Source organism: Mycteria americana, chromosome Z (genome assembly GCF_035582795.1).
Source record: "Mycteria americana isolate JAX WOST 10 ecotype Jacksonville Zoo and Gardens chromosome Z, USCA_MyAme_1.0, whole genome shotgun sequence".
Taxonomy (NCBI): Eukaryota; Metazoa; Chordata; class Aves; order Ciconiiformes; family Ciconiidae; genus Mycteria; species Mycteria americana.
The window spans coordinates 2686753-2701373 of NC_134396.1; the positions used below are offsets into that span (position 1 = coordinate 2686753).

Sequence of the window (14621 nt, forward strand, 5' to 3'; positions counted from 1 at the left end):
AGCTTGTCCTTTCACCACGGTCCTCCGCAGCCTTGGGCTCTGCCTGCCTGCCTGTTGGTTTTGTCTTACTTTTAATAAAAGCTGTGATTTCAGGCAGGGATGGACACACTCCTGGCCAGGAGCTCATGGGTCAGCAGCCACTGCTCTGCTGTCACCTATAGGCACCTCCTTGGAATGAATTGGGCTTTTGCTGTAGCCCCACTGGGGTTTGGACTTTGCCATTAACACACCTCCCTGTGCTGTACACAACCATGGATGTGTTTCCAAGCACTGCCACTTAGCTGGGACCCAGCACAGAGCAGACCCCACTTGCTGTCCCCATGTTCCCAGCGAGCCTCACACACCTTCCCTGCACACAGCGCCAGCTTTTTGGAGGATGCAGACCAAACCCAAACCCACCGATTCCAGGGAGGACTTCTGCATTATTGAGGCTTTGCTGCAAGACTGCAAGTGCTGCAAGCTGCCAGCCTGCCCCGAGGTCTCCAGCCCACGTGAGCACCGCATTCCCCTCCATGTGAGCATCAGCTGAGCGTATGGATGCCGCTCGCACCCAAGGGAGAAGGCAAAGGAAAAGCATTGGGAAAATGTCTTTTATTGCAAAAGGAGCAAATCGAAGTCCCTCTCGTTCCGCCAGCCAAGCTGCATGTGTTGGCCACTGCTAGTGATGCCCAGGTGGCACAAGGCAGGCTGTGGTTTGTACAGCAATAGAAAGGGCAGGAGAAACATTGTATGGGGTAAACGGGGTGGCGTGGGGCAAGGCAGGCTCCTAAGTGAGTTTCACACACTCCATTTCTGGCACTCCCATAGCCACAAACATCTACTCCATCCCCGTCCCAGCTGTCAGCGCCATCTGGAAAGGGGGACCCCGGGGGCAGTGAGGACAGCCAGGGCCCAGACGGACCTTCTGGAGTGCCTGAGGGAAGCCAAGAGCAGGCTTCTCTTCTTCAGCGCCTGCAAATAGTCCCAAAGCATGTGTCCTCTGAGAGCAGCGCGGACCAGCAACCCCCCCCAGAGTTGGTGTCAGTGGGCCCTTTTTGGGTGGATGTCAGCAGAAATAGGGGCATGACGGTCTGGTCCCCACCCCTGGGGGCGGATGCAGCATCGGGGTTTGCCTGGACACCATCTTCTCCAGGCCAGCCCTAAGGCACAGCTATTCCCTTTGCTGTCGGGACCCAAGGGAGGGAGTTCTGTGATCCAGTGGGTCATCTCCATATCCCTGTCTCCTGCCACCACTGCAAACACAAGAGTGGGGTGGCTGCCAGCTCCTCCCTTTAAAACATACATCAAAGCTGCAGGCTGTAAGCTTTAAATAAACCAACAATCTCAACTCTGATTTCAGTGAAGTCTAGGATGAAAAAAGCCCCAAATCTGCCTGAACCACCAGGTACTTGGTACAGATGGACATAGTTAAACTTCCTTTTGTTTTCCAAAATTTTATATCAATCAAGGCGATTCATGTTACAGTTCTGTCTTCATAACAATTAAGAATTAGAAAAGTGGTTAAAAACAAACCCACCAGCTTTACAGTCCAATGTAGGATGGCATGTGCAAACACAAGCATCCAGAAAACCAATACATGACAGTGCAAGCTTCAAAATTCAATCACACAGGCATCACGTTGACCTGCTGCTCAGCCACGGTCTGCTGTGGGCTGGGGTGGAAAAGGCTGAATCCAACTCCCAAACCTGTTTTGGGGCTTTTCCTTGGCTGAGTCAGACTAAACCCTGCTTTGGCCAGTGACCCATGGTGTAAATCAGAGAAATCTCCCTAGCAGCAGTTCCCAAGGTGTCTGTGCACAGAATGCTTGTGGTCTGCGAGGTCCTAGAGGTCCTCAAGTCCTGCAGTGCTACAGCATAGTGTTAGAAATGGTGGTTTTGGTAAAAAGTTGGATGGAAAGGGCACCTAGAAGCCTGTGAGATAGCTTGAGGCAGCATGGCTGAGCCTGTCCCCAAAACGTGGGGAAGGCTTGGTGCCATGGACCCCCAGAGAGCTACCCATATGGACCCGCTCTTCAGCATCATCCCTTACATCCTCCTAACAGCTTTACCTTTCTCCTAGCTGGAGCACTGAACAGCCATGGCCACTTATGCCCTAACTACAGCATTTAGAAAAATAAGGGTACTCTATAATCTTACCCATTTATTCGTATAGTTAAATAAAAAGAAAATTAAAACTTTGATAATAAAATCCTTTCTTTTGATGGGAGGGGAAGGAAGACAGTGTGTCTAATGGAGAATTTCCTCCATGACCTTCCTGACAGCAATCGAAACCACTGCAAGGAGATTGAAGGCACTCATCCAGCTGCTCCCATCATTTTAATAATAAAGGGATACTAACAGGAACGCTGTGTTTCTCTTCACGTAGCCTCACCCCTTACTAGTGAGGGATGCAGTGAGTGGCACTGCGGAGACAGGGGAGGAGAAGATGTGCAACATCTCCTGGTCATGCTGGGATCCTTCCCATGAAGTCCTGTGCCAAGGATCCCACTTCTTCACCGGCAGCTGAGCCGTGCAGCAACATCTCCTCCACCCAATGACTCCCATGCCAAGGGAGGACAAATATTTCACAAGCAAAGGTTGAAAGGGAAGAGCTGGAGCCCCTCAAAGCATGGTCTTTATGCATTTCTGGGGCTGGAGAAGCCCTCTCTGCACCCTGTCCTCCTTGCAGGCTGTGGTCAGACTCATCTCCAGGAGCTCCTCACCTTCACCTCCACCCTCCAGTCCAAGGGCCAAATCCTGCCAGTGCCCGGATGACTGAGGCTGGGGCTCCAGGATTAAATCCTTGCCAAAGGATGTCAGTAACTTGTAACATAACCACTGTTTGCACTGGTGGCAGGGAACAAACCCGAGTCCTTCATAGTTAAAAGCCGCAAGAAACAAGCTTTGTGACATGCTTGTGCTCCAGCTGGGCAGGGACCTACAGGGCTCCCTTGCATCTTGTTTTGAGGCTGAAACACCAAATTATGCAGGGCAGATTCAGACCTCAAGGGATGTTCCAAGGAGTCCATCAAACTGGACTTCCTCACTTCCTTCCTAACAATAAAAGCACTTCAGATTTTGCCCCAGATGCCTAAATTTCTACTCCTGGACACCCATCACAACCCCCAGGTTTAGTGCATCTCCTTTTCTGCCTCCTACAAAGGCCAGAGATGGGCGGTGAGAAAGATCATCACTGGTACACAACCCTATCCAAAACACAGCACCATCTCACCAGGTGGCAGACCTGTGCCAGACCCATACTCAGCCCAGACACAATCCCATGAGAAACCCTGCAGATGCTGAGCTCTCCTTGGCTGGCCATAGCCTGGGCAGGGAGCCCCAAACCTTCCCAGCCAACGGAGTTCAATTCTGCAGAGGCTCATTAAAAATTCAGGGGCTGAAACACGCTCCCAACCAGGGCACAGCCGGGAATGTCCTGCCCTGGGGAGGAAGGCTGCCAGACTTCAATCCTGTTTGCTCTGTCTTGGAGTGAAGATTGCCCATGGCTCTCTGTAAATGCATCTTCCCGTACAAAACCAAATGGGAAAGCTGGGAAAGAAGCATCTCTGCAGCTCCATCCCAGCTGCCAGGGACTTGGGGTGCAAGACCACGTCACCCCGTGTCCCCTCCAGAAGCCTCTGACAGCAATCCCACCTCCAACACCTCAAAAGCTGCCTGAGGAAGGCCCCTAATTCTCCAGGGGAGAGAGGAGGGCTGCTTCAGAAAAACCCTCAACAAAATCATCACCTCTTAAGTGCGACCTGAGATGGAGATGGGTATTAGCTTAATTTCACGGCAGATGAGAACATTTCTGCGGGTGCAGTGAGAACACCCGCTGGCACAGACCCATCAGTGCAAAAGCTGGTGTTTTCCACCCACCAGCAAGCCGGCTAGCAGCAAACGTCACCGTCAATCCAAGACACGTGCTGCTTTGCGGGAACCGGCTGTTCCCGGGGAAGCGCCGCACATACTTTTTTGAGAACGGCTTTGCTCCAGGCAGTCCTTCTGCCATCAACAAACCTGAAAGCTCATCTGTCCTTACAAACCAAAAGGGATGATATCAGCAGGATAATCATGTAATGAAGCAGGGCCATAAATGCTTTAAAAAGACTAATGGGGCATGCTGGTATGGACGGCGCTACTCTAGGAAAGGCAATGTTGACACGCAAGGCAAAACACACAGGCAAGTGCCTTGCAGCGGCTGTTAAATGGGCAAGGAGGTGGGGTGCAGCTGCCCCAGCAAGTGACACGCAGTCCATACAGTTAAAATACTTGGACATCACTCGAGTAACCTGGCCCGCCTGGTACCCGGGAAAGCAGGAGCATGGGGCAACTGTTAGTCCAGTGCCACAGTAGATCAAAGGGGGAAGAAACCATATGTGTATATGTATGTATCCCTAGTTTGTTTTCTGCTCTTAAAAAAGTCCTTTTAAATATATTTGCCATATTAAAAAACTTAAGGCAGGCTGTTCTGTAGCAACCCTCCCATGTCAGAGCCTCCCATGCCCAGCGCCGGGTGCTCCCACAAGACCAGAAACGCTCCCACTGGCACCAAACAACTTCCACCTCTTGAAATCCTTGGGAATTGAAAAGATACTGGGTTTACTACATGTCTGCAGACAGACTGATAACTCCTTCCTGGCCTATACAGAGAAAATTCTGCCTACTGTAACACAGCTGAGTCTCGCACCTGCCCCAAATTAAAAAAAAAGATCACCCCCCTCCAAATAAAAAAAAATTACCCCAAAGACAGTGAAGTCTATTTAATTCCCTTCCTCAACAACAGTCTCAAAAGAAATGTGCAATTAGAATTATTATTCGTTACAAAGTCCTAGGTAAGGCATGGTTATCCCAAAGCTGATGGAGAAGCCTGTTAGGAAACCCAGAGGAAATAGGCAACTTCATCCAGGTCAACGGGATAGTCCGTGAGCAGCACCGGGGTCTTCTCAAACAACTCCCCCTTGTAGCTGCGCCACTTGCCCGCTGGCAGGTAGACGTCGCGCTCCTGCTTGCCCATCTCCAGGACGGGGGCCACCATGAGGGTGTCCCCAATGAGGAATTGGGAGTCGATCCTGTGAGTGGCCTCGTCGCGGGGTGAGATCCACCAGATGGGACGGATGATGGGGTCGCCTGTGTCGGTGACCTCCCCGGCCAGCTCCAGCAGCAGCGGGGCCACCAGCGACTCGTGAAGCTCCGTGAACTTCTGTGCAATCTCCACCACCTCCTTGTCATAGAGCCAGGGCGGGATGGAGAACTGCATGGAGGGCATGAAGGCCGACAGCTCCAGCCACCGCACGTACAGCTCCCGGTCAGGGATCTCCACTGCCCCGTCTGTCTTGTTGGGGAGGAAGTTTCCTCCAATCATGTCAGCAGATATGAAGGGGTACCCCAGCATGCTGATGGTGAGCACCGTGGGGATGAGGGACTTGAGGCCAAGCTCGTAGCCCCAGACGGAGTCACGGTCAATGATACGGAAGAAGCAGGAGATGTTCTGCGACTGGTAGCCCACCCGCACCTCGGCCAGCTCGTAGAAGGGGATGGCCATCTCCGTGTAGCGCCGTGACCAGATGCTGGGGTCTGAGAGCGGGCGGAAAGTGCTGAACTGCTTGGGCAGGTAGCTGGTCTCACCCGCATCGAACTTGAAGGACGAGATGCCATATTTCTGGCGGAGCTGGCGCAGGTGGCTCTGGAACCAGTCCCGGGCCGCTGGGTTGGTGAAGTCCAGGATGGCCCCGATGCCGTTCCACCACTCCACCATGGCTGGCAGCCGCCCAGATGGCTCCTTGATGAAAAGCTGACGCTCGATCCCCACCCCAAAATTGGAGGAATTGTAGTTTATGAAAGGGTGAGTCCACAGGGTGACCTTAAACCCATCTTCCCTCAGTTTTGCAAACATCTCTGTCACATTGGGAAACTTAACAGGGTCAAAGTCAAAGTCCCCATAAGCTTGCGTGTACTTGTCATCAATTTCAATGTGGCTGCAGTTAAAACGGTACTTCTTGATCTTTTCGGCAAATCGCAAGAGTTTATCCTGGTCAATATTGTTCTTGTAGAGTGCCCAGGTGGACCAGATGGGGTATCGGAAGGCGTTCTCGGCGGGGATCTTGGAGGGCTTGTTGAAGTACCTGCGCACCATGTACTTGTGGATGGAGGTGACGTCGGAGCCCACGCAGACGCGGTAGCTGAGCTCGGGGAAGGGCTGCTGCCCCGGCGGGGGCTTGTAGGGAGAGTCCTTGTAGCGGGCCTGGAAGAAGAGGGTGCGCCCGGTGGCGTTGAAGCCCAGGTGGAAGGGCACGGAGTCGTTGATCTTGATGGCCGCCGCCTTGGAGGAGAGCCAGTAGCGCTCGAGGATGCCGCCAAAGCTGTCGCGGAAGGAGTAGACATCGCTCGTCACGTAGGGCACGGGCTCCTGGTAGCCGGCCAGGCGGATGGGCCAGTGCTGGGTGCTCATCTCCGAGCCCCCGTACCAGTGGGCGTCCTCCCAGAACATGGTGTGCTCCACCGCCGGGCCGGGTGCCAGCTCCTCCCAGCGCACGCGGTAGCACATCACCGTGTCCTTGGGCTTCACCGTCTGGATGAAGAAGTTGAGCGGCCCCCCGCTCGACCGCGTGCAGCTCAAGATCTCGCCTTCCTTGGAGCACGACTCCAGGTCGAGGCTGCCCGAGCGGAAGGCCAGCCGGAACACCACCTCCCCGTGCTGGTTCCTGATGACGAAGCCGTCCGCCCGCAGGTCCATCAGCTCCGTCTTGAGCCGCTCCGCCTTCCGCAGGGACACCGTGTAGTAGCACCAGGCCACCACGGCAGCAATGAACAGGATGAGGCCCAGCAAGATGGCCCCAAGCATGGGCCTCAGCTCCTTGGAGGGCTTCTGCTTCACTGGCGTGAAGTTCTCGGGCAGGAAGGTGTACATGGTGCTGTTTTCTCTAGTGCTTTTGGCAGAGGAGTGGAAAGGAAGATCTCTTTGCAGCAAGCCTGGGGCTCTCAGAAGACAACGGACTGTTAGGAGAGTTCCCACCTCCACCGAGTCCCGGAGCACCCGTCTCTGAAAAAGAAGAGGATATAAATAGTCTCAGTAGAATCTCTGAATCAAGGGGCCGCTTGTCATCCCTTTGCTGACTCCATTTCAGCAGCTCCACGCCCCGTGTCCCCCCCGCCGCTGGGCTAGGACGTGCCAGGTGCTGTACGCCGAGTACCAGACACCATCTCCAGTTACCCGGGGCAGACAACACGTGCAGAGAACAGCCTGAGCCCCATGCAGAGAACAACCCCGGGGCAATAAGGGCCAAATCATTGCCATAATTAATTTTTTGGGGGGAAGACTTTCAGCGAGGCAGGAGCAGAGACTGGGAGGGGATAGGAGGAGGCTGAGCAGGAGCTGGATCAGCTCACTGACAGTATCTTTAAGGGACAGGGATAATTAAGAGCCATAAATGACACCACATAATGAATTCCAGGCAGCCGCTCCTAATTTTAATCAAACTGCCTCCCTGGCAGATTTAACTCAGCTCATCCGCAGCGCCTACCCCTCCCCATCCCGTGTGTCCCGGCTTCTCCAGCCCTGGGATGCTTTGCAGCAAAGGTGGGTAAATCCCTGCCTCTCCGCAGCCCCTGGACAGCCAAATGCGACCAGGGTACCAGTGGCTCGTGGCTGCTTTTGGGGGGCACGGAGGGGGTGTATGTGCAGCAGAGCATGGCTGCGGGAGGTGCCGCACCAGCAGCCCCAGGCGGGAGGAGAGCGGCTCGCTCCTGCCATGCACGCTACCTCTGCGATGGCTCCGGGTGGCAGAAAGGCTCATTTTGTTGGGAGCGAGAGGAGCAGGACCTCCAAAGGGTTTTTCCTCCATCCAGCTCGGACCCGGGCTGTGTTTCGGCTCCAGCCACGCTCCCCCCTGCCTGGCCCCAGGGAAGCGGGCTGTGCCAAGAGCCTAATGGCTTTTTCTTGGCTGCGGGCTGGCTGGGCTCGGCCAAGCACAGTGCCAGGGATCCAGAGGGGAAAAGTAAAGTAAGGACACGTGAGAGCGAGAAACAAACCCGGCTGCAGGAGGAGCAGGGCAAGGAGAGAAGCTGCAGAGCAGCTGGCCGGTACCTGCCTAGTGCCAGCAAACATGGGCACACCGCCTCCTCCCCAAGCCCCCGGGCTGTAAGCCTGCTGGCTCTGGGCAAACTGGAGGAAAAAACCCTCTTTTTGGGCACAAACGAAGCTTGTTGTAGTGACTCCCTCTAAAGGGGTTGGTTTCTTTTACAAAAAAAAGGAAAAAGATCCGAAATGAAATACCAAACCCTCTCCCTGCCACAGGCGTGACAAGCTGGAGCACACTTTCCTCTGCACCTCAGACAGCACCAGAACACCTCAGATCTTTCTCCCCAAAAAAGGACGGGCAAAGCAGAAAGGGGTCCTGGGCATCACCTAAACCCCACTGCTCCACTGTGGGGATGCCGAGATGTAAACCCAGGGCGGCACCTGGGCATGGGCTCAACAAAACATATGGCATTTTATATTTGTCTTGCAGCATGTATTGGGCCAGACCTTGCAGCTCAAGGAACTTCTTCATTGCTGGTCAGGTCATTTTAACCTTCCCCTGGGAGCCGATAACTTTCTAGGCTGCCAGTTGCTTTAAATGGGATTACGGCAGCATTAGGAAGCGATTAGCCTGAACGGGCGATAGGTTTTGCTAAATGACTTGTCCCGCGGCCAAGTCCCACAGAGCCCTTGCTTGCTGGTGGGTAGCTCTGGCACGGGATGGGGACAGCTCCGACCACCCCGACTGTGTCACCCAGGGCCCGATCCTGCACCCCAGGAACGTGGCCCTCAGCCACCAGCACGTGTGATGTGAGGCTGGCCGAGTCCAGCAAAAGTGGGGCAATAAAGGCAGAGAGGAGACAGTGGTGGGAAGTTGCTGTGCTTGGGATAAACATTCATCCCCTCTATCGACCCCTCCTTGTTTGGGGTGAACCAGAAGCAGCGCAGGATTGTACTGGGGATGAGGCGGTGGCGGAGGTTTGCAGAAGGGTCTCGGCCAAAATGAGCACAGCTGAGCAATGCCACAAGTGGCAGGATGCTTCTGGAAATACAGATGGGTATGCTGAGCCCAAACAAGCTCCCGGCACTGGGAATTTTTGGGATGCCAGCGAGGGAGATGCAAATACCTATCACTACCAGGGGCACGCCTGTGTCTCATGCGTGCCTTGGGGACTGCAAAGCTCAAGGGGGGAGAAAATAAAATTGCAGCTGCCCACTGAGCAGGGCTCACAAATTATTTGGGAAAAGACTTTTTAAAAGTTTTCACGTTTTCTGGAAAAAAAAAAAAAAAAGAGGAAAACCGGTGTCTTCTTTCCCAGCTCTCATTTAGGGTTTTAAGCCCAAGAAATGGCCGATACTGCCGCTGCGGGGACAGCCACCTCCTCATTCCATGTAAAACTGACAGCAGCTCCCAGGGCTTTAGGGAGTTTCTGGATTTTCATCTCCCTTTCAGGAGGCTGGTTTATTATTTATGAACTACTTCGAAGCCGCTCTATTTTTAGGCTGTTTCTTTCTTTTCCCCCCATGGGCTGGAGCTCATGACGTACATGAAGAAACGATCACTGCTGCTGCCAGTAGAGAAATAATGTGTTTTTTAAGAAAGGTTTTGCAGCCTTTTTTGGCCCTTGGACACCAATCTGCCTCAGAGGGATGTGCAAGCCGGGTGTCCAAGCTGGCGGATTTAATCCTGCTCTGGTCACTCACTCTGGCTGGGCCCGGATCAAACCCCTGTGGCCACCCTGGGCTGACGGATGTCGCCACTCGGGTACCACTCCAACAGAGATGCTGAGAAGGGTGTTTGCAGGCATCGCCCAGCGCACCAATGGGCCAGGGAGGTCTCCAAAAATAGGATCTCACTCTGTGCCCGTCTGTCCCCTCTCTTTTTTTGCCTCCTTAACAAAATGTACTTTCTCCAGCCGGTGATTTGGCTCCGTCCCAGATGAGAAGTAAGTCTCCCAAGCTCCCCGGAGACAACGCCTGCCACCTTGCACTCATGAGCCACAGCCTGCAGAGGTGCCTGCTCATGCAAAGCCTGTTTCGACATTTTTTTTGGAATGCAAACTTGTTATTTTGCTCCAAGATGACATTGTGGTGACCTTTAAACTCTTCAAAAGAAAAAAAAAGAAAACGGGAAGGGAGGGTGTCAAAGCATATTTGTAGCTTGCTGCACTTGAGCTTCCCAGCTGACCCAAAACAAAGCTTTTTCTTCCTGTTCTGTGGAAGCAGCAAGTCATCTTGCCTCAACTCGAGTTGAAAGCAAAACATCTGAGCAGGTCACACTTTACGGAGTAAAAATAAAAATCCATTTTTTGACCGCTTCTATTTTTACCAACGCTGCCGCTAACCACAGGCCGCGAGACCCACAGCACCACTACCCCAGCAACTTCGCAATTAGGGCATTCATTTAAAGAGGGTCAATAACATTTAACTGGTCTCTATTGCCCCGGTGGGGTCCCGTCTGAGCTGCGCCAGGGGCCAAGCTTGTGCCAGGGACATGCACCCGTTTCCCATGCTGGGATGCCGGGAAACCCTCCCCTCCAGTGCAAGGTGCTGCCGCCTCCTCCCCAAACATCTTGGCAGGAGTCAAGCTAATGAAACACCGCAGATTTCACTGGGAGGCATTTCCAACCCCATAAAAGAGCAGCGAATTAGGATGGCAAATTAAGAGGGAAATTAGTTCTCTGCAAAACAGCTGGGGGGGGGGGGGGGGGGGGAGAAGCCTCCGCATGCACAGCCCTGGCTCTGCTCCGCAACCCCCCGTGGGGGACCAGCCCTGCCTAAGGGACTTCGCAAATCTGACAAGGGGGTACGAGCAAACCTCTCTCGGGGGTTTCATTTCCCTTGGAGAGGTCTGCAGCAGCACTGGAGTTCTATGGAGGGCTTTTTGGAGTCACAAAGGGTGAAATCACCATTCCAGCTGCTTGGTGCTGATGGGAACGGCTGGGACAGGCAGGGGCACCCAGCAGCAGCGCTGGCACAGGGCTGCTCCCCGCACACCCCAGCCCCCCCTGCGGATCAGAGGCACCGATTCTTTCCCTAGCCCTGCAGAGCCACCCGCAAGGATCCCCTCGGATACTGCACCGGATCATCCCAGGGACCTGAGTTTATCCCCTCGGTGCACAGGCCACCCCAGGGTGAATGTGGGGGGCACAGAGCCCCGGCCCCCGAGCCAGGGCAGTGGCTGCCTTAGCGGGACAGGGATGGCCGGAGGGGACACAGCGCAATCCTTCCCGGGGGACCCCTGCCTTCACCGTCCCTGCTGCGGTCACAGCAGGGACAGACACGCTGCCCGGCCCGAGGGGCTCAGGGAAAGTCTGCGGTCAGGGCAGTCTCTGCACTGCCTGCAAAGTGACAGCTGCTTGCGGTTGGGCTGCTGCCTCTGTGGCAAGACACGGCAGCAAATTCCCCGTAGAACCCAGCTGTCGGATACGGACAGCCCCGGCCAGGAGGCAGCTCATCCCGCCGGGGGCACGGTGCCCGGTACTTACCCGTCCATGCCTCCCAGGGATCCCTGCCTGCCGCCTGGCTTTGCCACAGATCGCTTTTTAAGCACATAAAATATAAGCTCTGCTATGTCTCCGTGTCCCTGGCTGTTTCGTCCTCTCCATTGTGCGAGGGTGTTTCGGGGCTACGAGCTGGCTGCACCCTGAGCAGCATGTGTCCGCGGGCAGGAGGAGGGGACCCAGCACGTCACCGGCGTGTTTTCTCAGGCACCGTGACGGATGCGTGAGCAGCCAACCCTCTGGCCGGGGCGTGCTGAGGCAGCTGCCGCAGGCATCGCAGTGGCGCGAAGGGCGCGAGCTTCACCGAGCCTTGGCTCCTGGAGTCACGGGATTCGGGCTGGCATCTTGCCTTCCTGCCAGGTGAGCGGGAAGAGCTGGTGAAGGCTCGTTCCCTCCTGTGTTCGCAGGGTTTCCAAAATCAGAAAGCAAAATAAAACCAGCCCAGGGTTGTTTTTTTTTTCTTCCCCAAGTCTTGCGATTTTAAGCAGAGTCATGATTCAGCAGAGTAACGAGGCTGCCTTGAGCAAAAAGAAACAAGCAGCCCCACTGTGCCGGCTGGTTCGTAAGCCAGGATTAAACAGCTCTGGGCACCCAGAGGATAAACCCCAAATCCGAGGGGGCCACGTGAATACAGAGCTCATCTGCAAAGTGCAGACACGCTGCCAGCACCTCACTCCGTCTGCAAGAGCAGACAGGGGATTTGAAGCTGCAGCATTAGCTCTGCCCAGTCTTAAATAATTTCACCTATGTTATAGGAATCATCACTTTACAGCCCAGTTATGTCCCTTAAAGCTGCCCGTGTCAAGTGATGCTCCAAACCCATTTAGACACCTCATCCAGTGTCTGACCATGAATACAAAAAAGCCACTGGGAGTCAATTCTGGCAGCAGATGACTTAATATTTAACACGCCTGACAACTCCCCCTTTACAACATCATCTTTGTTCTTCGCCCTGTGCTAATTAGCAAGGTGAAGTTTTAATAAGCTGGGTTTTCACTTTAACCCTGCACACCACTTGCCATGCTGCTGGCTCATGACTAAACCATGACCGAGGGCTCTCGCTTTCCCCTGCCTGGAGGCACATCACAGCACCTGAATTTGTCTGAGCTGGAAAGATTTGTGGAGACTTTAAAACAAGTGAGCTCTCTGGACCACTTGTATCAAAGTGCATTGGACATGTGGGAGAGAAAGCTTCGGTGGTCTCCTTTCGAGGACATCTCTGTGTCCACCTTGGAGATATCCTACAGCCTCTGGGGAGCAGGAGGCAGCCTGGTCCCGAAGCCGCGGTCCATGGGGTAACCCAGAGCCCAGCAGCCAGCTCCTCGGCACCTGCGGGGCCAGCAGCTCTTGGAGAGGCATCCACTAAAACAACCCAGCGTGTGCCTGACGGTGGTGAAAACAAAACACCAAATACAAGGAGTTCCACGCGCCAGCATGCCGGGATGATATAAATCTCTGCCCAAAAAAGAAACTAGAGTGATAAGTGCAATAATTTCATTGCTCCCACCGAAGGAGCCAGCACCAGGCAGGGACGTGGCCCAGTGGGGCTGGTCCAGCAGGCAGGCGTATGAAAGCCCGGAGCAAGGCATCAGTCTGCTATTAGCTTTTTTCATTTGCCACGTGTGCTGTATAAGATACACAGCCATAAGGATTCTGGTGTCTTTGCCGCTCGCTGTCTTTTGGTGCCCCAGCCCAATTCCTGCTGGTACAAGATGTGCTTCCTCTACCGCCCTGTCACTCCAACTGCCTCTCTCCCCAGTGCTCCCACGGGTGTTAATCTCACTCCTGCTCATCTCCATCCTCCAAGACAAACTGTCCCACAGCAGGACCTGGTGCCCCGTGTTGCCCCCACAGATTCTTTCTTAAAAGAGCTGATTCAGCACTTTGGGAATACTCTGCATTTTGGATGCTGAGGCAGGCTGAAACCCGAGCCCACCCCAACACCGAAGCGCTACAACGCGATACGGGGAAGAAATGGAAACCTAAGCACATCCCTCTGGCACGGCCCTTGCCATTTTCTGGACATTGAGTCCCCATGAAACTCCAGGTGCTGGCAGCTCCAGAGAGCGGCGGATGGCTCACGCAGCTGGGCTGGCGACTCAGGACCCCGGATTTCCATCTGTATCCAACAGCCAATGATGCTGGACAACCTCTGGCCAAATGCAATCATCAGTTCCTTAAACTGCTCCCTGGCAGCTCTTCCATGTGCAGATCCAGCCATGCGGACACAAACCCCTGACCCTCATCTGCCACTGGGCTGCGGGTGTCTGCTGTGCCGGGCCCTTGCCCTTTGGGCATCACGAGTATCCGAAGAGGAAGAGGGAGAAGAGAAAGAAGGATTTGTGCTTTCTAAAACAGCTTTGGCAGCTCGCCATCACCGCCGGCACTTGCTGATGGAGGGGCTGTCCCAGAAACCACTCCAAACCCAATCCAGTACATTGCACAACGTGCTGCATAAACCCATCTGCTTAAGTTTTCACTGCCAAACATCTGTCTAGCAGCAAAAGTTGAAGCTGCACCTTGCAAGGGGAGCCAGCGACATGTCTCCGGGCCGCGTTAATCTTCTCCAGGCGGCAAGACTCCTGACCACCACAAGAAAAACTTGCGTGGCCCCTACACGGCGGAGTGCGAAAGGCTTGCACCCCAAGGTCAGGGTGCAAGGGCTGCACTGACACCCCGCTCCCCGCGGGCCCTTCCGAGCCTGCCCCTGCTGCCGGTTGCAGCCGGGGGTCTGCGGGACGGGGCAGCCCCTCGCCTGCCTCCAGCCCCGCACTCCACACCCGGTCATCCTCCCCGTGCCGGGGGATGCGCACCCCAAACCTTCCCCGGGGGCTGCTGCATCCTTCCCCGGCGGGCGGCCCCGGGGGGTCGGCAAACTTACCGGCGGCGCCGGGCCATGGCTGGGCTCTGCGCGGCACCGGGGAGGCAGCGGGGGGCAGCGGGGCTGAGCGCAGCCGGCGGCCCGCAGCGGTTCCGGGGTTGAGCGCTCCCCGCTGCCCCGCCCCGGCTCCGGCCCCGGCCCGGCCCCCCCGGCCCGCCCCGGCGCGGCGCTCCCCGCTGGGAGATGTAGTCCGGACCCCGCCGCCCCCGCTGCCCCGGCCGCCTCGGGGGTGCCGGGGG

At 55.2% G+C, this 14621-nt stretch overlaps 1 protein-coding gene across 2 annotated transcripts; it reads right to left on the minus strand.

Moving 5' to 3' along the window:
* Positions 1–584: 584 nt before the first annotated feature.
* LOC142421884 (myogenesis-regulating glycosidase-like) lies at positions 585–14493 on the minus strand. Of its 2 annotated transcripts, XM_075527074.1 has the most exons (3): positions 14383–14477; positions 11487–11854; positions 585–7020 (listed from the first exon to the last, which is right to left on the minus strand). In XM_075527074.1, the coding sequence occupies exon 3, from the start codon at positions 6886–6888 to the stop codon at positions 4852–4854; it is 2037 nt and encodes a 678-aa protein (XP_075383189.1). In that variant the 5' UTR covers positions 6889–7020; positions 11487–11854; positions 14383–14477; the 3' UTR covers positions 585–4851. The 2 variants fall into 2 exon arrangements, with proteins under 2 accessions (XP_075383189.1, XP_075383188.1); XM_075527073.1 differs by lacking the exon at positions 11487–11854 and having other exon boundaries at positions 14383–14493.
* Positions 14494–14621: the final 128 nt, after the last annotated feature.